This window comes from Dryobates pubescens, chromosome 8 (assembly GCF_014839835.1).
Source record: "Dryobates pubescens isolate bDryPub1 chromosome 8, bDryPub1.pri, whole genome shotgun sequence".
Lineage (NCBI taxonomy): Eukaryota > Metazoa > Chordata > Aves > Piciformes > Picidae > Dryobates > Dryobates pubescens.
Window position 1 is genome coordinate 5295226 of NC_071619.1, and position 24893 is coordinate 5320118.

General features: G+C 40.0%; 1 protein-coding gene across 1 annotated transcript in view; it reads right to left on the reverse strand.

Annotated features, from left to right (window-relative positions):
* Positions 1-24893, reverse strand: part of ATRNL1 (attractin like 1) — a 570802-nt gene that overhangs the window by 483656 nt on the left and 62253 nt on the right. The window contains exons 7-9 of the mRNA XM_009905632.2: positions 23379-23466; positions 8576-8831; positions 1748-1931 (exon numbers count right to left, since the gene is read on the reverse strand). Of these exons, the coding sequence (XP_009903934.2) occupies positions 1748-1931; positions 8576-8831; positions 23379-23466 (528 nt within the window). The remainder of the gene's footprint in view (positions 1-1747; positions 1932-8575; positions 8832-23378; positions 23467-24893) is intronic.

Genomic DNA, 24893 nt, shown 5'->3' on the forward strand with positions numbered 1-24893 from the left:
CTCATCAGTTAGCATCATACAAAATTAGGAATGACAGGGAAGCAGAACAAAACGTTATCTTTAACAGTTAGTTTCAACCAGTAATGGAGGAATACTGCTGCTCTGAGTTGAAAGAATGATAATATACTACAAACAGACTATAGATGTCTTTCTGTCTTTTGCTTTACCAGTTTTCTACAGCTCCTACCTCCCAATTTACATTAATTGCTAGGCTCTGTCTTTATTATTCTGCCTTGCAGCTGTCTACAAATAGTTGTCTCAATCACTAAAAGCCTAAAGAGCCATACAGTGTTTCAGGAAAAACTGAGGACTCTCTCCTCTTCTCCACAGTGGATAGAACAGTGGTTTTTCTTTGGGCTACTCCCTCTTCTACTTGTTACCCAACTGCATTGCCCCAGTCCAACTTCACATATTCTACAGAGTTTGGTTTCCCCTCATTATTGCACACTGTGTGTCGAGTTTCATCCCTCTTGGTGAAAGCAACTTTTCTCTAAGATTCAGCAGAAGTGGAATTGTAATACAGACCAAGTTTGTGAATTTGGCCATGATCTTCACTACTGATTAGCACCACTGATCACAGAATCATAGAATCAGTAAGGCTGGAAAAGACCTCAAAGTTCATGAATTCCAACCTGCCACCACAGACCTCATGACTACTAAACCATGGCACCAAGTGCCATGTCCAATCCCCTCTTGAACACCTCTAGGGATGATGACTCCACCACCTCCCTGGGCAGCACATTCCAATGGCTAACAATTCTCTCTGTGAAGAGCTTTCTCCTCACCTCGAGCCTAACCTTCCCCTGGCACAGCTTGAGACTGTGTCCTCTGTGATGAAAGCAACCTTCTGAACTGTCCAGGCAATTTACATGACAGTCTCAGCACACTACACTGAATTTATTTATGCACACATATATTTATCTTCAAACATCAGTCCACGTTAACTGCATGGACGCCAAGGGCTGCATACAGCATCATGATGGTGATAGAAATATCCCGGAGCCAGCAGGTGCTTCCACTGTTTCAGTCCATTATCTAAGCCTAGCACCATATTGCTCTCCAATTGCCAAACTGCAGGAGCATGCAAGTAACAAAAACCAAAGCAGATATTACAAGTACTGTAATTCTCCATCAAGTATTAGAAATAATGTTCACACTAGGAATTAAAATATCACCCCCTCACATTCCGAAAAGCATAAAGCTTATGCCTAATTAATATGGAGAAATGAAAACTCACATGCCATTGAATACAACAAGTAATCAGCTTTGTATATTGAGGCAGAAAAGTGTATGAACCTCAGCCAGATCAGGCAAGAGTGTGTGCAAGAGAAAATACACAGCAAGGAGAGGCAAATGCCAGTGTGAAGAAAGCCATGTACCCAGGCACAAGGAAGACCAGCCATGGTCCCACCTCTTCCCAATACCCCACCCAGCCAGTGGTACATTCAGGCTCAGCTGCCTCACTGAGTGCTTTGAATACTGATTGCATGATATCACAGTTACAGTAAACATTTTATTGCTAGTGTCATTAGCCCAGCCTCTCAGCTCCATTAATCCATTGGATAAAGTCTAATCTCTCACTACAGTTCTTCCCTTTCATTGCAGAACATATATAATGTTCTGCTACATGAAAAAGAGTTGGAACTGTCTGTGTGACTTCACTAGAACCTTACTCTACCTTTCTCTGCTTCGGTTTTCTTTTGCAGTAACAGATAACTTAGTTTCTCATGTTCCAAATCTCACTTACCATGTCCGAGTGTTAACTTCGTATCTGTAAAGATCATCCACCAACCCATATTTATTGCCAGGTAATGCTTTGTATCCACCATGGACATAAACAGATTTAGTCAGCTCATCATAGACACTAGTGTGGCCGTATCCACCTTGCACAATTGCTCCTTTCGTTTCTGGTACGAGCCAAGAATTAGATCCTGGAACAGATGTACAGAAAAATGTAGGTTTAAGGCCCACGATTGGAAATGCACAGCAGTTTCAAGTACATAAAATCATTTTCACTAGAATTCTAAATACACCAATAGCTAGGGACTTGTTTTAAGAAGTAATTTTAAACCAATATATCAAAATAAAAGCAAATGGATACAGTTATTAGACTATTATCAGCTATTCTGGATTAAACCGCAAATGCATTGCTGTTACGCTTGCCAAGCAGCACCTCATGCTCTCCCATGTGCGAGTTCAGCACACACACGAAACAAAATAATTGAAAAAGCCCAAGCTCTGTCAGAAAATATGAAATTAAGAGTTATGATTAATTCTCTCTCAACCTCAACATTGTCCCAGCAGAGCTAGCTGATGAGAATTCGGTGCTGCAGCTACTTCAGCTGCATGAGGAACACCTGTACTCAATCATGAAGAAACCGCCTGGAGAAGCCTGGCAGAAACCAAAGCACTGTGAGTTGTGAGATGTATGTAACACAAGGTAGATACAGACAGATACTTTACTAGTAAACTAAAATTATTGAACTAAAAAAAGAAATCAGTTTATGACTACAGTTTCTTTAGTTATTTAACTGCAAGAATACCTACTCAGTCGCTGAGAACTCACAGAAGGGTAATTTGATAGCAACTCATTAAACTGGCACTTAAATCCACATTTTACATCACATCATTAATAACTGTAAAGAGATGCCAAATAAAACTATTCCCAATAGCTGTTATGACTGAAGAATAAAACACAATTGGAAAATACTTTATCATAGCAATAAAAAAGACAGAAAGGTTAAGTGACTTATTGCCTGCAGCCCTGAAATTTCCTTTTTTTTTTTTTCCTCTTCTGTCTTCCTGGCTGCTGACATAAGTCACAAAAAGGCAATCCAGGAGGTAAGTATCTCCTGTAGAAGCCAGCCTATTCAAAAGAGACTGTGATGATCAGGCAGCCAGTTCTTCCAGGGAAATGGAAGAAATAATTCACTTACAGCCTCTTGTAGATTATGTCAGAAGAATAGACACTGTGGACAAGGACTTCCAAATCGGAGCAGTCTCCTAATTCTTAACCTAAATTGGCTGCCATTATAAAGTTATTTATCCAAGGCTAGCACACACCACCATACACCCTGCTTCATCTGAAAGTTATTTTAAATTCCATTTCAATTTTTATCTGATATTACAGTTAAGATTACTTCCTTTTCCTCTGATTCTTCTCTTCAGTGAAGAGACTCATGAGTTTAAGCTGCTATTCTACATTCATTAACTAGTTTCCAGGCACTGCCTCTCTAAGCTGCACTTTTTTTTTCAGTAACAAGTGCTTATGGCATGCTAGAAAGTATAAATTAAACTGCAATGTAATTAATTTTTTTATGTGTATGAATGCTGATATTTGTGTAATAATCTATTAATAACTGACATAGCATATTAAATTAGTTAGATGTAAAGTCACTAGCATCTCTATGCTGGATATCATCAAGCTATTAAAAACTGAAACTCTGAACACAAACATCAAGTTTACACTAATAACACTGTAGTTTACACACAAATTACTTTGCTAACAAATAGATTGACTCAATACAAATTATGCAAGAGGGTTGGTGAGAAGTCAACCTGCAAACACACCTTTCTAATCACCAGCATCATCCTTGCTCGTTGATTACAAATGATGAGTCCTAAAGAGCAGCATATATGCTTTTCAGGGAAAATTTACTAATTCCCCACATAAACTCCCACAATGGAGTTGAGCACATGCATAACATTTTGTGTTTATTCCTGACTGGTTTATGCAGCATTTAGAGCACTCTCACAGTAAAACTGCATATTGCATAGCTTTCTATGACTTGCACAAAAGTATAAACAGCTAAATACGAGAAGCTGTTCCTTTTTGCATAATGAAAACTATGTGCTATGGTTAATGACCTAAATTTGTGGAAAAGAGTGCAGCAACATCTTTCTGAAACAAGTCAGAAGCAGTCTTACAGTTTCTCCTTCTATAACTCATTCTAAAGTTCAGTTGAGCTGTCTGCATTTTAAATACTGAAATGTATATATGCAGTTTTGATGTCTTCCACACTTCTTCAGCAGCCTGAATATTGCATCACTCAGGCAAAAATGCATTTGTGTTTGAATTTAAAGACTATCCATATAATCTGCCTTTTTTATTGTTTAAAATAACTTACTGATATGGATCTTCACCTATCTTTTTTTTTTTTAAAACTGAAATCCAATTTTTATTGAATTTATTTACATAGCTCTCTTCATTCCCAAAGAGATCTCACTTTTTCTATCATTATATCAGATGAAGTCTTCGATTGACCAAATCAGTCATGCCAAACTGCATCCTCAGCAGCTGAAAAAGCCAAATACAGAAAGAGCTCTAGGAATAAACCAACCAGAAATAAGGCAATAGGATTTTTATTGTTTCCAGATTTTAATTTGTAAGTCTAACAGTGTAAAAATAAGGTGTAATTAATTTGGGGGGGGGGGGAATAAAAAAACAACCCCCCACAAAATCATTCTTGTCATAGGAATAATTCCTTATGTGCAATTTGCTTCTTATCTGCAAGTTGACACTCTTCATCAACATCTGGCTAACCTTCCAGAGCATTTTATTACATAAGCCTAGTTTCTAAAAATATGTTTAAAATGTCTGGAAAAGAGAAGGCTCTGAGGAGACCTTATTGGGGCCTTCCAGTATCTGAAGGAGGTCTATAAGAAAGCTGGGGAGGGACTTTTTAGGCTGTCAGGTAGTGACAAGACTCGGGGGAACAGAGCAAAGCTAGAAGTGAATAGATTCATGGATGTCAGGAAGAAACTCATCACCATGAGAGTGAAGCAGGTTGCCCAGGGAGGTGGTAGAAGCCTCATCCCCAAGGTTTTTAAGGCCAGGCTGGATGGGGCTCTGAACAACCTGATCTAATTGGACCTGGATGATCTTTGAGGTCCCTTCCAGCTCTGACAATCCTACACTTCTAAGCTTGGTGGCAGGGGCTGTTAATATGCAGTAACAGATGCACTAAAAAAATCCAAAGAACTGGCCTGATCTTCCCTTACCACAACACAGATTATGTAACGAGAACAAAATGTCCAAAAAGCACTTCAGTGTGCCATCTTCATCTCACTGTAGTGACAAACTTTATGATTTTTCAAGCAACCATGAAGTTTATGCTAGCTTGCAAAAAGGAAAAACACATGTTACATCACAGGGTCGTTACTTTTGACACTTGCTCTAAGAAAAACTTTTAATCAAAAGCAACCCATAACCCACTTCCAAAGTCATCCAAAAAAAATCTGTCTAGAAACCCAAGTGATATTCTGCTAACCCAAACACATCTCTGTCATCTAAAAAAATAAGACAAAAATCACAACAGGCTTATTCAGAAGTTTCTTAATATGTATAAGAGCTTTTATAAACCTCAGCTAAACCAGAACACCATTATTATATTCACCTTGAGACTCACATTGAGATTCTTAGAAGGTTTATGAGGTATTGCTAACCTAAGGGGAAATAAATTTCCCTGGGGAGTAACCCAGAACAGGTTTATGGTTCAAGTTAGTAAAATTGTTCACATAATTCCCATAGCAGGATTTATTGGTTCCTCAAAAATTGTAAGTCTAGGTATAGCAAGAAAGGGCAATAGGAAGCTCTTTTCCTGTACCACTGTAAGTTTGGAGTAGAAATGGATTCCCATGTTTTTGCATGGTGAAATCTGCCTGCAAACCATGTCTGATGTTTTCCAGAATGTGACAGTACCAACCCCTGAGGGATGCTACATGTCACTGGTCTCCATTGAGCTGTTGCGGCCATCCAGCCAATTCCTTATCCAGCCAGTGGTCCACTCCTGAAGTCCATACTTTTCCAATTTGGTGACCAGGATGTCATGCAGGACAGTATCAAACACTTTACACAAGTCCAGGTGGGTGATATCAGTTGCTTCTCCCTTTTCCGCTGACGCTGTAACTCCCTCATAGAAAGCCACCAGGTTCATCAGGTATGATTTGCCCTTGGTGAAGCCATGTTGCTTAACACCAATCACATCATCTTCATTTTTTGTATTCTTTAGCAAGGCCTACAGGAGGATCTGCTCCACATTCTTGCCAGGCACAGAAGTGAGAGTGACAGGCCTATGGTTTTGGGGGTCTTTTTCCCCTTTTTGAAGATGGGGTTATGTTTCCCCTTTTCCAGTCAGCAGAGACTTCACCAGATTGCCATGACTTTTTTGAATATGACGGACAGTGGTTTGGCAACTTCATCTGCTAGTTCCCTCAGGACCCAGGAGTGGCTCTTTTAAGCCCCATGAACTTGTGCACCCTTAGGTTCTTTAGATGGTCTTGAACCTGCTCTTTGCTTGCAGTGGGCAGATCTTTCTTTTCACACACACACAGACCCACCATGTTTTCTGGAGCTTGGGTGGTACAGCTAGAGCCCTTGCCAGTGACCACAGAAGCAAAGTAGTCATTGAGCACCTCAGCCTTCTTGGTATCTGTCATGACCAGGTCTCCATTCTCCTTTTGGAGAGGTTCCACATCTTCATTAGCTGCCTTTCTATCCCTGAAAAAATTCTTATTTGCCCCCAGTCAAGTTCAATGCTATCCACACTTTTGCTTTCCTAACCTGATTCCTGGCTGCTTGGACAACTTCTTTGTAGTCCTCCCTTCCCCCATGGCCCTTTCTCATTTCCATTGCTTATAGACTCTCCTTTTTGGCCCAAGTAAGTCCAGGTGCACTTTGTTCATCCACACAAGCCTCACAGCACTCTTGCCTGCCTTGTTCCTTCTTGGAATGCACCACTCCTGGGCTTGGAGAAGATGGTCCTTGAGTAACGACCAGCTTTCTTGGGCCCCTCTTCTCTCCAGGGCCTTATCCCATGACACTCTGCCAAGAAGATCCCTGAAGAGGATGAAGTCTGCTCTCTCTAAATCCAAAGCAGTGGGCTTGCTTTGCGCTATCTTTGATGCCTTGAGGATCTTAAACTATCATTTTATGGTTGCTACAGCCAAGACTGTCCCCAAGTTCCACATCACTGCCCTTAAGTTTCACATCTTGCTGAAGCATAGCTTCTCCAACAAACCAAATTTCCCACTAGTGTGGGACAAAACATTAAAACTTGAGAATAATTCAGACCCATTATAACTGCTTTCTCTTACTCCAAGCTTATCAGCATGGTATGAATGGTTTGGGATTTTGGTGGACTGGGTTGTTTTTTTTTTCCTTCTTTTCTGTGAAACTTAGTTATAAGTCTGTTAAAAAATGTTCAATACTACCAAGAGATAATGCCAGGAAGCATAAGAACTCTCTGAGTTTTGAAGGGATTTCCCCAGCCCATAAATCTGTTCAGTGTTTATATACATACATGGAAAAACATGTAATAGAACAATTAAAAAAAACAATTTAGTACACCATAACATAGAAAACATCACTTTAAAGTATTATGCACTCTGTGATTGCTTAAATAACTGAGGGAGTTAGATCAACTCCAGAGGAAACAAGGAATCAAAAAAGAAATTACCATTTTAAATCAGTGGGCACATAAATATTCCTACAACTGTATCAAAAGGTATAGGCCTTCATGTTTGTTTTATTGAAATCATAACTTAGAGGTACCATGTGTTAGATTAAAATATATGTGTATATATATATGGTTTATTTAATTCTAGCATTTAAAATCACCCCTAGGAAAAGCCTGCAGCTCACCAGGGGAATCCCAGTCAGGCATGGCAGGGTCTATACAAAAATTAGCCTTCATTTTTCTCTTATCTCCTCTGGTGGCAATGTGTATTTACTTTAGAGGGAAACCTATACCCAGTGATGAACTATGTCATTTTACATTTCAAACAATCAGGTTAGAGGTATTACAGCAACATTAAAAGATCCTTCAAAACAACTACACTCTTTTAGTAACCACTGTTCATGTATTCTCTCTTCCCACACACCTTATTTTTTGTCTCTTTTTACCACAAAGCAGAGTGAAAAAGAATAAGCTAAGGTAAGACTGAGGTTTAAAAAAAAAAAAAAGAAAGGAAGTTTCATCACAGTAATAACCACTGCATGGAATTTCTAGTTTCAACCTTTACCTCCTCTGGAGTAAAAAAGAGCAGACAAAACCATTACAACTACCTGAAGGGAGGTTGCAGCCAGGTGGGGGTTGGTCTCTTCTCCCGGGCAACCAGCACCAAAACAAGAGGACACAGTCTCAAGCTGTGCCAGGGGAGGTTTAGGCTGGATAATAGGAAGTTCTTCATGGAAAGAGTGATTGGCCATTGGATGGGCTGCCCAGGGAGGTGGTGGATTCACCATCACTAGAGGTGTTTAGGAAGAGACTGGATGGGGCACTTGGTGCCATGGTTTAGTTGATTAGATGGTGTTGGGTGAGGTTGGATTTGATGATCTCTAAGGCCTTTTCCAACCTGGTTAATTCTATTCTATTATACTCCAAATGCTTCTGCTTAACAAGGAATCTGACCTGCATAATTTGAAGGCAAAAAGATATTTTACTGATTTTTCTCTCTATATATATATGTGTATGTACACATTTCTTACCTAAAACAGGAGTCTTCTTCACTTTAACACAATTAAGCAGAATTGTTTTTAGCAGTAAATGATTGAAATGGTTTGAAAGTGACTTACTGATGTAGTATTCCTGCACAATGCTTGTGTAACCATATATGGCAGAATATCCAAAAATTATAATCATGACCACATCTCTGCTGTCCAGCTCTACTATGTGTGCTGAATGGCCTTCCACAGCATATTGCTGGCCATGTACAAGCACTGCAGGAGCTCTGGAAGTCCATGTTTGACTGTGTATGTTGAAAACCCACAGCTCATCAGTAACGTTGCCATTATTTGTTTCAATTTTGCCACCATACATGTAGATGTCTTCCTGTAAAAAAAGGAAAGGAAAGAAGAGAAAAGCAAATAATGGATTACAGAAAGATAACATCTGAACTGCATATTTCTGTGCTGTGCAGCATTTCAGAACTGAGCAATCTGATTTAAACCTTCACATTTAATCTTACATTAACCAGCTCGGTATCAGACACTAATCCAGGAAAATGATATTTAAACAAAATCAACAATGATGATAAGGAGACTATTTCTCTGAAAAAATAAACCCAGCCATGAAAAGGACATGAAAAAAATCAGTCTCAACTGGATTACTTCAAGCAGAAAAACTTTAATTACATGGCTCTTCTAATTCATACAGCAGCATTCTGTTAAAAAAAAAAAAAGAAAGAAAGAAAAAACAGCACACACAAAAAAAACCAACCACAAAACAAAAACAAAGAAACAAAACCTCCCCCCTCAAAAAACCCACCACCACCACACTAAACAGAAAGCATGTTATATTGTTGTCTTAAGGAACAGTTCACAGAATGGAGGTGTGATTTTGCACATACTTAGTCTATGAGGATTTTGTCCAGCACACGCACAAGAGAGCACATTCTCCCTCAGAGCCCAAAGAAAAGGGGCAATGTGTGTAGAGCATCCTCTTAGGCACATTTGCCAAAAATCAAGTCCCAAAGGGACTTTTGAGTTCTTTTAAAGGGATGAAAAAAAGATCTTCCAGTCTTTATGAACCACGCACCTCAAACAGCAATGCCATCTGTTTTGGTAAGTAATTAATGGTTTAATTAAACATTGACTGAATGCAAATCCCAGTAAACCTCAGACATAGAATACATAGAATAAACCAGGTTGGAAGAGACCTTCAAGATCATCACGTCCAACCCATCAACCAATCAAACACCACCCAAACAACTAACCCACGGCACCAAGCACCCCATCAAGTCTCCTCCTGAAAACCTCCAGTGATGGCGACTCCACCACCTCCCCAGGCAGCCCAAAAAAAGACTTCATCTAGAGCTGAAAATCATAGAATTGTTAGGGTTGAAAGGGACCTCTCAGATAGAGTTGAGTTTTCAGCTTGAACTAACTCACAAAGCCTGCAGCTTAACCCACTGCAAAACTTGTAGGTTACTTGTTTCTTGATAATCTATATTCTGTTTAAAAATAAAAGAATAAATGGAGAGCCCCAAAAGGAGACAAACTTATCTCCAGACAAAGTGCCTTTAATAATGTTTTCACGTGGAAGCTTTTGTTTGTTTTACATAGAATCAGAGAATTGTTCAGGTTGGAAGCACCTCCCTGGGCAACCTGTCCCAGTGTCTCACCACCCTCATGGGGAAGAACTTCATCCTAACATCCAATCTGAATCTACCCATTTCTAGGGTTTTTTTCCATTCCCCCCAGTCCTATCTTTACCTGACACCCTAAAAAGTCTCTCCCCAGCTTTCTTGTAGGCCCCTTTCAGATACGGGAAGGCCACAATAAGGTCTCTGCAGAGCCTTCTCTTCTCCAGACTGAACAGCCCCAACTCCCTCAGTCTGTCCTCATAGCAGAGGAGCTCCAGCCCTCTAATCATGCTCGTGGCCCTTCTCTAAACACATTCCAGCACATCCAGATCCTTTCTGTAATAGGGGCTCCAGAACTGGACACAGTACTCCAGGTAGGGTCTAACCAGAGCAGAGTAGAGGGGGGATAATCACCTCCTTCAATCTGCTCAGGGCACACAAAGTCATAGAACAAATTCCAGCTTATTTGCTTCGCAGATTGGATCAAGGACAGTTTATCTCGGGTTAAATAACTGCCTCTGGTACTGTCAATGACAATCTTTGCTAGGAAATGTCAGAACAACATACACTCTGCAGGCCATCTGCATGGTCCTTGTGCAGTTGGCAATTGTCTTCTGAATACTGCAATAAGGTTTACACTCTGAAGTCAAACATACTGGGTTTAGGAAAAAAGGAGAAAAAAGAAAGGAAAAAAGGCAGCTGCAGGCTTAGCACATTGGGCAAAGTTTTGTTTGGCATGCAACACTGATCCTCAGAAAAAGAGGCTAGAAGATAAAGAAAGTACCTAATATAAGAAGATTGGATCAACCATGTGGAAATTTCAGACTTATTGACAAGGAGCTGATAGGATCTGCACAGAAATGTTAGCTGTATGCTACTATCATCATGCACGTCAAGAAAGATTAGCTCAAACATGGAGGTTCAGCAGAATGACAACAAAACAAAGGCTTGAGAAGGTTATAACGCTGTCCCTGTAGCTGTGGTTGATGGCAAACAACAGACTCCAGGACCACACAAAAAAAAAATTCATTACTCTGAGGGGTTAGTTAGTAAATGACTGACCAAACTGTCAGACCTCTCTTCAAGTGTACAAGAACATACCTGAAATTTCTGCAAGATTTAAAACTAATTCTTCATCTGAGGCAGGTAAAGATATTGATTTGGAATTTTTAAATCACTCATTTTAAAAACTCCCTGTTACAGGATAGAATAGACCAGACCAGTCCAGTCCAGGTTGGAAAAGACCTTCAAGATCATCAAGTCCAACCTATCACCCAACACCATCTAATCAACTAAACCATGGCACCAAATTAGTTTGGACTGATGGTGTTGGAACAGAAGATATTCACATCCTTCAGCAGGAATTTGTAGTAGGAATAGATATGTGCATGTGAACCCATTCTTTTCATATAAGATAATCCAACATTTCAGAAGATCTTGGTGAAGACCCACACGAGCTGCAAGGGAGATGTGCACTCCCTCTATGAGGAGAGGCTGAGGGAGCTGGGATTGTTTAGCCTGGAGAAGAGGAGGCTCAGGGGAGGCCTCATTGCTCTCTACAACTACCTGAAAGGTGGTTGTAGCCAGAAAGGGGTTGGTCTCTTCTCCCAGGCAACCAGCATCAGAACAAGAGGACACAGTCTCAAGCTGCACCAGGGGAAGTCTAGGCTGGAGGTGAGGAGAAAGTTCTTCACTAAGAGAGTCATTCACCATTAGAATGTGCTGCCCAGGGAGGTGGTGGAGTCATCATCCCTGGAGGTGTTCAAGAGGGGATTGGACGTGGCACTTGGTGCCATGGTCTAGTCATGAGGTCTGTGGCGACAGGTTGGACTCGATGATCTTTGAGGTCTCTTCCAACCTTGGTGATACTGTGAACTCAGTGGAATGGCTTGAATAGGTTTCTTCTTCAAAGGATAGTAGATGGCTCATTTATTACACTGCCACATAGATCTCAAAAGGCAAATCAACATCACTAACGTGGCGGACTAATTATTTATTTTTAAATGCAGAGAACAAATCACAGCAGGAAAAATTCAGCTAATTAGGGAGTTACAGCTGCTGTGTAACAGTGTTTCTTAAAAATATCTGACACTGAGGAAAGACACTAAACAAAAAAAAAAAAAAAAAACAAACAGGTGACCTGAAGAGCTGCATGAACTTTGAAACGATTACTCAGACAGCTGACAGTAAGAAAGTCCTCTCCACACTCCTGCTTAAATGATTCAAAGTTCAGATAAAAGCACAATTCTGTGAGGAGCAATCTTTATAAATGACACAGCAGATCCTGTACACAAGTCTATTCACAGAGAAAGAGACAAGAAGGTCATGACAACTGCTTTATCAACCACAAAACTGATTTAACTAAGTTTAGCTCATGGCTATTTCTGAGATTAAGAAGCTCCTACTGCTGCTGAAAAACACTTTAAAAGTTAGCAATGATCAGTTGAACATGGAGAAGGGCTCACAGACCAAAGTCAATAGAAGAATGGGGGGGGGGAATGTTACATGCATAGTTATACAGGACAAAACACAATGTTCTGGGTACATAAAGGTGGAGTCAATGATCTTCCAAGGTCCCTTCCAACCCCTTCCATTCTGTGATTCTGTGACCTTTACCTGGAAAGCCTAATGAGGATGAGATTGTAAGGATACAAGAGGAAATGGTGCTACAGCAGCTGTAAGGTTTTCCAGGGAACAGATAAAACAGGCAGATAAGTATCAAGAAGACTTCAATAGACTCATAGTATAAAATTTTGATACCACATGTCAAAAGCAAGACTTTTAATCATAGTGCCAGATAGTGAAGGTGAGCATGTACCCAATAAAGTAACCTTGGCCATTTTAGATATACCACTTCACCTTAATAATATTATCCAGGTTACAGAAAACTTTAAAGACCTCATGGGTTTTTTTCCCCAATTAAAATGTCATATAAATATTATCATATGCAAATCCAAATATATAAAACTGTACTGTACATTGAACTTGTAATTCAGAGCTCCTGCTCAGCAGGGAATTCTAGCAAAAGTCAAATTTCTTGCTACAAACTGAGTAGGTAGGCAGCTCACTTATTAATGACATTCCAATCTACAGATGGCATCAGCTGGGTTTCACAGCAGCTCTTCTGGTACAAGCCAACAAAACAGGGAGTGTAGCTCCTCTTAGTTTCAATGGAACCAATGGAACTTTCCAATACATGTTTTCATTTTCTTTACTCAGCCTTTTACCCCAAGAAAATTATTGCAGCAGCAGTTTTTGATAAACCATAATGACAGAGAAAAATGCCCCAAGGTGTAGGATCTGTAACTAGCTGACTCTGCATGTAGGGCAGATATGATGCTTGCCTTCCACTCTCATCCTAAAACCAAAGCTGGGATTGAACAAAAGAGTGAAATCACATTTCTCAAGAGAAGACAAAAATATTCATTTGATCTAGTATTTCCCTTGCAGAGCAACAATTGACACACACATTTCTACTATGCAATTTCAACAAATGGAAACGAGAGAATAACTCAAACAGGAGAAAAAGCAAACTGTCACAAATTGGAAAGTCTGCTGGAGGAATGAGGACAGTTTTAAAGCATTAAATTAATCTTAATTTCTTCACCTTATTGGTATCATTATCATAAAAATAAAAAGTTCTCCAAAGTAAAAAAACAGTTCCAATAAAAGTAAATTTTATCCTCTCCTGGTAGGAAGGGGTGAAAAATAATAAGCTGACCTTTGAGGGTCCCTTCCAACCTGATGCAATCTGTGAATCTGTGACTTCTCTCAGCGTTATCCAGTGAGCAGATCAGAGGTGACAGACAAATGGGATTACAAGAAATCCAATTTATATTTTAGAAAACCCATATATTTTTACAGTGAGGATGGTCAAAGACTGGAACAGGCTGTTCAGAGACATTGTAGAATGACTGCATATATTCAAACCCAACTGGACAATATCTGGAGCAGCCTACTGTAGTTGACTGCTTTGAGCACAGAATGTGCTGGTCCTTTCCAACCTCAACTGTTCTTTGTGCTTCCATGAAAACAGATTTTTAACACAGGCACACCTTTGGAGAGCCTCTTCCTTGCTTAATATTCTATTACAAAAATAATCCACTGGATGATCATGAAATCCACATTGGAAAAAAAAACAACAAACACAACAACAAAGCAAACAAACCAACCCCAAAAACTAAACAGACAAAAAAAAACCCAGCAAAACACAAAAAAACCCAACCCAAAACACAACCATAACCCAGAAACCTTGAATATTCATTTAGGGTGACTAAACAGATGACACAGGAAAAACTCAGAGTTTTGGTAAACCAATTGATTTAGCAGTCTGAAATGTAAAAACTGAGGGAAGCCCTAAAGGACTGAAAAAAACCAAAACAACACAAAAAACCCACAACAAAACATTCTCTGTACATTTATTCATAGAGTCAAAGTATCAAATGAAAATACTCCAAATCCAAAAATTCTTTCCCAGGATGACAAGATGTTAGGGGTTGGAAGGGACCACCTCATTGAGTCCAACCCCCCTTCCAGAGCAGGACCAATTCACCTTTAGATGAATAGTCACAAATTAAAATGGTGATTTGTGCATTCAAAGCTTCATTATAACTGACAAAATAACCTGCAAATAAAATAAAAGACTGCCAAAAAAAAAAACCCCAAACAACAAAAAAACAGCAGTGCTCCAATATCCCAGGCAACCAGCAACAGAACAAGAGGACACAGTCTCAAGCTGCACCAGGGGAGGTTTAGGCTGGATGTTAGGAAGAAGTTCTTCACAGAAAGAAAGCCATTGGAATGGGCTGCCCAGGGAGGGGGTGGAGTCACCATCACTGGAGGTGTTTAGGAAGAGACTGGGTGAGGCACTTAGTGCCATGGTTTAGATGATTAGATGGTGTTGGGAGATAGGTTGGACTTGATGATCTCAAACGTCTTTTCCGATCTGGTTAATTCTATCCTATCCTACCCCATCCCATCCTATCCTATCCTACCCCATCCCATGCTACCCCATCCCATCCTACCCTTCACTTTAGCTTTCTCATGTTCATGACTTCCAAGGCTGTGTGCTTGGCAATGCCTGAAAAATCATGCCCTGACAGCATCACCTGTTTTTTGTGTAATGGAATTGACAAGACTTCAAATCCCTTCAGAGGAGCATTTTACAGCACAAAAAGAATTTAAATAGGGCAAGGAATTTACTCCACAAGACCACCAAAAGAGCAGGTAAGAGCACCCACTTGTCAGCTAGGTCCCAGTCAACAGACTATAAAGCAGAGCCAAATAACTCTTCTGCACACTTCACGCTGAAACTTAAACAGAGAGCCATAATCATTAGTTCCTTTGACCTTGGACAGCCTCCTTTCCCTAGCCTGTATCTCAGTGTTAATACTGATTTTATATGTCATATAAATGCACTAATTCAAGACTTTTCTAAGGCTTATCGTGGTTGGATTTGTTAGACTTTTGCAGTTGTTCTTTTTCTCTACAAGAACAATACTTATCAGCAGCTCTGGCTGCACCTAGGAACATTACACTGATATGCAAATTCTGCCTGCATTCCAAAAGAATCTTATCTGATACTTACCACCAAGAAGTAAAAAAATTAATAATAATAATAATGTGTAAAGGAAAGGCAATAAGGGGGGAATTTATAATCCATTTCTAATGAAATTGAAGCAAGTTAATCATGTTAAAATAAACACTTAATTTTCTGTTTCTTGACTGTATCATGGCTACACAGAGAAGTTGATCTCCCAGAAGTAAGTTTTCTGCCTTAATTCTCACATAAATCGAATCTGTTCCTGCATATTTGGTCAAAAATGTCACTCAAACCACATGAAGAACAGTCATTCTTCATGTCCTTAAAACAAGGCTACCAGTCTGGTTACCTCCCCCCCCATAACCTGCACCCATGCAGTAGTATATAAATGAATTTTTGAGTCCTGCTAGTTTACATCAAGTAGTAAGATAAGAAACCTAAAGTAAGAAAACAAGAAAACTTTTGTTTTCTATATAAACTTGAAACTCCTTAAAATCTAGTCAAACCTGTACACCATTAAGACATTTCTGGAACTTTTTTTTCAGGCAAAATATAAGGGAAGCTGTCATCTGGCAATACCTCATCCATCACAGACCTATTTTCTTCATTCAATATGTACCATCCGGATCAGGAGCATCTAAAACCTTCCCTTCTCTTCCCCAGACCATCAGCCACTTTAACAGGGTAACAGCACCAAAAATATTCTTTTATATGTTATATCAAAAGGGAAAAAAAACCAACAACAAAACCACACAACAAAAACCCAATAATCAACATCTCCACTTGATCTCATAATCCTCTCATTAGATCAAGACTGACAGGCTGGAAAGCAATCTTCACTTAACTGTTCCTCCTGCAGGCTGCTTTATTATAGACTAGACTAGACCAGACCAGGTTGGAAGAGACCTTCAAGATCATCGTGTCCAACCTATCATCCAACACCACCTAATCAACTAAAGCATGCAACCAAGCACCCTATCAAGTCTCCTCCTGAACACCTCCAGTGATGGTGAAGCAACAGAACTTCTGTTCTTATGTTCATCCCAAACCAGTAGTCTTCAATCCTCCTCCACCGCAGTTCCATACTGTATGGAGTAACCAAAATACAGAGACGTACATGCAGCCTTCAGCTGTAATGGGCCCAGTAACACAGTATGTTCAGGTAAGGCTGTTCATGCCACTGATTTCTGAATCATCACATGTTTTTGAAGGTGCAAGCACATAGAACTTCAAGAGTATGTACTGAGATTCCAATCCTAACCTTACCTGCTTATTTTCCTATTGCCTTCCCCAAGAAGTGCTCAACTTCAAAGCACTTCAAAAGAATGCCAGCAACCTTGACAAGTCTGTTCAACTATGTGATCTCTTTATGAAACAATACACAGGGAGAGACTTTATATGTTGAGACTGAAGAAACTTTAGAAAGTGGAGCTATGATTTTAATTATACTTGTGGTGACAGGTTGGACTCCATGATCTTTGAGGTCTCTTCCAACCTTGGTGATACTGTGATAAGCTAATCTTACTCCACCACCTCCTCGGGCAGCCCATTCCAATGGGCAATCACTCTCTGTGTAAAACTTCCTCCTAACCTCCAGCCTAAAATATACTTACCCTATTGTGGAACTATATTCCCACTGAATAAGAACCTACTAAGTTACAGGTTACTATAACCTAAGCTTCCCAACAGGACCAAATTCTGCTTCACTATAGAACCCACTGCACCAATCTGTATGTCATTACATCAACCTAATCAAGAATGCTCTTACTTTATTTATTGTTTCAACAGTTTTATGCATGGTTGCTGGCTACAGTTGAAAGAATTAACCACATTAATAGTTAATTAGCACTAGTATTAATAGCATAGGTAGAAAATACTTGCACATTCTAGTGCTCTTCCAAATTACACTACAACAGCCAACAAAAATAGGCATTAAAAGAACAAGAACAAACCAAAGCAGAAAAAAAAAAAATTCACATTTTTCCTTTGCTACTGCTAGCTTTTGATTAGAGTAATACCAGAAAATATACACACTCAACACCAATGCTAATTAATTTGGGAAAGGAAACAAAAACAATTAACTCTTTTTTAATAAAGTTTTAAAATGGGAAGTAACATCCATAAAACTCAAATGAGTAAAATTAAATTTGATTGTGTATAAAATGCCCCATATACTGTAAAACATCTTTACAAGTGCTACTTTGTCAGCCTGTCTGTTTGCTTCATTCCTATTGCCAGTCTCAAAGGAAACGAATCTCAATGTCCAGTCATCTTTCCACTGTTTGGGGAGCATGAGCAACAGTTCAATTATGAGGGCAAATTCTGTGATACAAGCAGCTTGCTACTGAGTAAACTCCCAGCAGTGACCATATACACACCTTGTACCCAACTCCCTTTCTACTTTATTCTAACTGAGATCCAGTATTTTTCATATTCCTAGCTCCCTATCCTGTTTAGAGGCCAGGCAGAAAGGCACCTGGGGGTATTGGTTGATAGCAGGCTGAACATGAGCCAGCAGTGTGCCCAGGTGGGCAAGAAGGCCAGTGACATCCTGGCCTGTATCAGGAATAGTGTGGCCAGCAGGAGCAGGGAGGTCATTCTGCCCTGTACTCAGCACTGGTTAGGCCACACCATGAGTCCTGTGTCCAGTTCTGGGCCCCTCAGCTTAGGAAAGATGTTGACTTGCTGGAATGTGTCCAGAGAAGGGCAACAAAGCTGAGGAGGGGTTTGGAGCACAGCCCTGTGAGGAGAGGCTGAGGGAGCTGGGGTTGCTTAGCCTGGAGAAGAGGAGGCTCAGAGGAGACCTTATTGCTGCCTACAACTACCTGAAGGGAGGCTGTAGCCAGGTGGGGGTTTGTCTGTTCTCCCAGGCAACCACCAAAAGAACAAGAAAACACAGTCTCAAGCTGTGCCAGGGGAGGTTTAGGCTGGATGTTAGGAAGATATTCTTCATAGTGATTGGCCATTGGAATGGGCTGCCCAGAGAGGTGGTGGATTCACCATCACTGAAAGTGTTTAGGAAGGCACTTGGTGCCACGGTTTAGTTGATTAGATGGTGTTGGATGATAGGTTGGACTTGATCTCAAAGGTCTTTTCCAACCTGGTTAATTCTGTTCTATTCTATACCAAAAACCTTCAAAGCCAGTTTCTCCAGTCTCTTTATAGTCCTATTATCTGAAAGTATGTTGACAGTTTTCAGTATCAAGATGCCAGGAACTATATACAGTCTTTAGATACAGGAGAATCAATTGCTAACGGAGGTAGGTTGCACCTTTCCAATAACCAGTCTGAAGAGGCACTGAAGGTACTAACAGTTTAGTTGGTCTAAAAGCAAGAACACTTTTATACTCTCTCCTCCAGAAATGCATAAAAAGTCTTAGTCACTTGTTATAACCATACATCAGTGGGAGTCTTCTGATCTTTTTTTCCTTCAGAATAAAGAAGTACAGTACTTCAATTTTAACTAAAGAAGTTTTCTGAGGGAAATGGGCACAGTAACTTATTTCATTCTCCACAGAGTCAATTATACAGCTTCAATTTACCTTGCACCATGATCAGGCAATACTAGCTCTATGCTCTCACTGCAGTCTAACACTAGGCTTTGAAATCTCAGGAGCTCAAGTCAAAAACTTAATCTAATTTCTTCTCTGTGGATATTTTTTTCTCTTAACTATAAAGGCAACATTACACAATGACTAGTATACAGCTCAAAACACAGCTCAAAGCTGCCATCTCTAGGTGTTATGTTCTACTACTCTTCATACTAACCTACTTTTCCGATGGTTTTGTTGTTTGGGTGTTTTTGTTGTTTATTTGTGTTTGCCTTTTTCCCCCCCCCCCCCCCAGACACTGAACACCTAAAAGGAAAGGTATCAAAAGTTTATCCTAACAATTTAAGAATTGTCTGTAAAAGGACATACTTTTTCCCTTGACATTTCTTCAGCTTACATAATAAGCTTCCTCTGGTCCATGTAATTTTTAACATTTGACACAAACACTAGTACAAGCAGAGTTAATTATTTGACAAGAGCAGTGCTCAGTTGATTACTAGTGAATTCTAATTGCTAATTAACGTGTGCCTTCGACAACAGCAACAGCTTCTTCACGACACGCTCGTTAAGATTAACAAAAGCTACAGGTAAGAGTTGCATTTCCTCACTGAGATCCAAACACTTCTCTGAATTAACACAAGCCTACTATATTTAATATTTGCTTCGTAAAGTATCTCTCAAATGGTTGCCCTTTAGTCTGGACTACCTCGAGAAAATATTAGCACTGAGAAATAAAAATGTTAAATGACAGCCTTCATTCTGAGCTGCTAAGTGATGCATTGCTTGACTGTTTCTCAACTAAAGGTTGGATTTGATGATGAATGTGGTTAATTCTACTCTATTCTATAAGGTCCACATTCTACAAGGACTGTAATAACCAAAGACAGTGGTCAGAAACACCTGCCCTTTCAAAGAACAGGTATGTTTGGAATGAGTAAAGCAACTGACCAAAAGAAACACACACAATTTTTAAGTTGATGCTGGGGGCATGCACAGAATCTAGTTCACATTAATAATGAAAACCCCCTCCATGATATTAGGCATGCCATGTATGGGTTCAGCGTCTTCAGAAGAGCAACAGATGCCAGAAAAAGAACAAAACCACACCTACAATTCTCCTTAGCCTGAAAAGGAGCAACATATAAAAGGAAAACTAATCATACAATGAAATTAAAAGGTACAACTAAAATGATAGTATCTTTAAAGGCATTATAAAGACATTTTAAGGGCATACTCAGATCACGTGAATGCTTCTTATTAAAAAATAATAAAATCCAACAGTAATTGCCATTAAAATTAACAAAATATGCAAAGCTTAACAGAAGGATAATCATAGAATCAGTCAGGGTTGGAAGGGACCACAAGGATCATCTAGTTCCAACCCTCCTGCCATGGGCAGGGACACCTCACACTAGATCAGGCTGGCCAGAGCCTCATCCAGCCTGGTCTTAAACACCACCAGGGATGGGGCCTCAACCACCTCCCTGGACAACCCATTCCAGGGTTTCACCACTCTTATGGCAAAGAACTTCTTCCTCTGGAGACTGTTAGAAGGAAAAGTGTACTTCAAAATGAAGGTTCAAAAACTCCAGCAGACTAAACCACAGAGACATATAAAGACAAGCCATGAAACAGTTTAATGAGCTGCCAGCAAACTTACATAGAAAGTACTAACTTATAATTTTTCAGAGGCATGAGAAATACACCCAACTAGGTAATTTGTGGTGCAAACAGACAGTCTGAAGGAGTATTCTGAGAATCCTGGGCCATAGTAATAAAATTCAGTTAATTTTCCTATGTGAGTTCTTCATGGTAGACTTTGCAAGTATTTCTGTGGCAGAAATTAGTAACAGAAGTTTATAGTAAAAACAAACCAAACCAAAAAAAGAAAGGAAAAAAAAAAGGGGGGGGGGGGGGGGGGGGGGCCGGGGAACCCCACACAACACACAAAACCACCAAACTGGCAAAACCATCAGCAAGAAGTAACCAGCATCAAAAAGACAACAGCTGATCTCTGTCTGCAGTATGTAAATCCCCCCTTGAAAATACTGTACAGTGCTGAAAACCTGAAAAGCAACAGACAGAAAGGAGGTGGTGGAGTCACCATCCCTGGAGGGGTTCAAGAGGGGATTGGATGTGACACTTGGTGCCATGGTCTAGTCATGAGGTCTGTGGTGATGGGTTGGACTGGATGATCTTTGAGGTCTCTTCTAACCTTGGTGATACTGTGGTAAGACAGACACACTGATGAAGAGTCTAACAGCTTCTGGAAATGGAAGTTCTATCTTGCAAATCATTGGATTCTTCTGCAGAAACCCAGAATCTGGTTGACAGTTACCTCGAATTTCCAAAACATGCTTGATAATGTTCCTTGTGCCTTAAAGAAACTAAGAGGCTTTGGGACAAGTAAGGCAGAAAGAACAGGTATAAATAATTCTCTAAGGAAAAGTTTGTGGGCATAGGGGCAAGGAAAAGGGTCACTTTTTAAATGAATAGTGGCCATTAGCTGTGCTGCACAGATATCTACAACTGGGATTTGTTTGTCCAACATGCTAAAAACCATCTGGCATGGGGATGAACAGGGAAAAAGTACATTTTTTCTGACAATACTGTGTTATTCAAAATAGCTGAGACAATGTCAAAAGGGAAGAACTGCAGAAGAATCTCATAGTACTGAATGCACAATCCAAGGGTGAAAGAAAGGGTGGATAAACGTTCGTGTGGATAAGCATAAAAAACAATTATGTCTGAATTTTGAATTGCCTAGAATGAGATCTTGAGGTTATAAAGAACTAGTTCTGTGAAAATACAAGTTCAAAGCCAACAGCAAATTTTCCAAAAGCTAAAATACCATTAAGAATTAATAGGACAAAATGAGACTGTTAATTCTATGATAGCAATCTCTGAGGTACCAATGCACTAAAGACTCTGATACCTTTTATCTCAGAAGGGATAACCAGGAGAGGTAGAGCCAATGGCACAATGTTATATAAGGTATGAAATAGCCTATATAGGGGTTTAGTATTTTTGCTGATATTCTTCCCTAGGCATTCATTACTCAAGGATTGTTACCTGGCTAGATGAACACTCTGGTCTGACTTGATCCAATCTTTTTTGTTCTTCCTTGCTGGAAGTGTCTTGTGCAACCAACTGAAAATTTGTGATAGAACTTCTATGTTTCTCTACCACAGTTAGCAAGTTTGTCTTCACCTGTGCAAGGCTGATGTATGCACTGTGTTCACTTTTAGTCCTTTGTATTTTGGGGACATGACTAACACTAGTCAAAAATTAAGGAATTAACAAAAGGTTTGGGTTTTTTTAATACAGGTAATTTCTCTGTGTATATTCTATCAGTACAAAGAATTTTTCTTATCCTTTTCTTTAGTGAAATAAGCCTCAAGTGCTTTAAATAAAGCAGCATGCAGACTACATGATACCACCAGCAGAAGCAAAACTGCCAGCAGTTCATATTTATTTGAACTTAGATTAAAACCATAATATAGGACAACAATTTGTATTTTAATACTGCTCCAGTTCTGGAGGAAGAGTAATAACACACAAATAAAAATGGTATTTCTTTGTGTCATGGCCTTTAAAGGCATTAACACACCTTAATGGCCCTGACTAACCACACCTGAAGCTCAGGCAAAGCTCTTCAGTCCCTGACTACTTCTGACACAGCCTTCTGCAAGGACCTCAGTGTGTGCTGCAGGTAGCTTGTCTCCTAGATGGACCTCATGCGTTCATTGTAGCTCTATCTTCTCCTTGTGCTTTTGATTGGACTCCCTCAATAGTCCCCAGACTGGGTTATCACTTGCCATTTCTGGGGCTGTCAGAAGACCCTGTTATCAGCACCTGATGGTGCCTGTCAGCAAGGGCACTGCCCATGCTGGTGTTGCCCTTGGATCCCAGCTCACCTTCCCTTACCACAATGCCAATAATATTACACTTGTTTCATTGGCCAGTTCAGCTTCTGAGGGTTTATGGTCAAGCTAAGAAGTGGTTTACATCTATTGCACAACTATTTTTTCCCCCAGAAATTCTGCAATACATCTAAGCACTGAAGTAGTTACTAATACAAAAATGTTTGGGGTCCTGAAACTGAATTATCCTCAAAAATCTACATTCATGATGAATCATTTTAGGATCATTAACAGCATACACAAAGAAATTCATTAAGTAGGATGCTGAAGAGTCCAAACCTGATACAAAGCAAGAGTGTGTCCATATCTCTGGAGTGGCCCTTTGGATACAGGTACTACGTTCCAAATATTGCTTTCCAAATTGTAGCTAGAAGAGAAACAGAAAGGTAAACATTTTCTACCTGCAGAGAAATGGAAGCTTTTATATGTTCAGACCAAGTTCTGCTGGATAGACCTGTTCAGTGATATTTGGAACACATGCCCTATGAGGAAAGACTGAGGGAGCTGGGGTTGCTTAGCCTGGAGAGGAGATGACTCAGGGGAGACCTTATCTCTCTCTACAACTACCTGAAGGAAGGTTGTAGACAGATGGATGATGGTCTCTTCTCCCAGGCAGCCAGTACCAGAACAAGAGGACACAGTCTCAGGCTGCACCAGGGGAGGTTTAGGTTGGATGTGAGGAAGAAGTTCTATACAGAGAGAGTGATTGCCCATTGGAATGGGCTGCCTGGGGAGGTGGTGGAGTCGCCGTCATTGATGGTTTTCAGGAAGAGACTTGATGGGGTGCTTGGTGCCATGGGTTAGTTGTTTAGGTGGGTTGGATTGGTTGAGGGGTTGGACACGATCTTGAAGGTCTCTTCCAACCCAGTTTATTCTATATATTCTATATACCAGTTGTGACAGTGTACTAACTTGTGATAGTGCACTAAACATTCATCAAGCAAAACAGAAGCAGCTCTTTCAGGGACCTATCAATAGCCTCAGAAAAAAAAATGGGACTGCAATAAAAGTTACCAGACTTACAAGAAAGTTATGAAACTAGGTTGCTAAGATCACTCTTACTACCTACTTAAGAAACCCACCTTACTAAACTGCTTATATCACTATCTTCTGCACTGCTTTGAAGATGCAATGTTGAGCACCCTCTTGGCTATAAGATTGATTTTAATTTCCATTAAATTTGCATTAATGGATTAACAGGCAATAGGAGAGGGGAAAAAAGAAAACAAAAAAGAGGTTTTTTAAAAAGAGACAGAATTAGGAAAGAAAAATACTGAGGATGATGGGGTGTGTTCTGGATTATTGCAAACATATGGAAGGAAACAAAGTAAGCAAAAACAGGAAAAAGCAGCACACTACTAAACATGTGCCAACACTTGCAATTGCTGAAGGGAGGCTGTAGCCAAGTGGGGGTTGGTCTCTTCTCCCAGGCAACCAGCACCAGAACAAGAGGACAGAGTCTCAAGCTGTGCCAGGGGACGTTTAAGCTGGATGTTAGGAAGAAATTCCTCATAGAGCGAGAGATTTCCCTCTGGAATGGGCTGCCTGGGGAGGTAGTGGGGTCACCATCACTGGAGGTGTTTAGGAGGAGGCTTGATGGGGTGCTTGGTGCCATGGTTTAGTTGATTAGATGGTGTTGGATGATGGGTTGGATGTGATGATCTTGAAGGTCTCTTCCAACCTGGTTTGTTCTATTCTATTCTACTACATTTAGGGCCTCTACATATGTACATCCAAATCAGCCAGGTAATATTTCGAGCTGTTTCAAACTTGTTTTCAACAGGGGGTCAAATA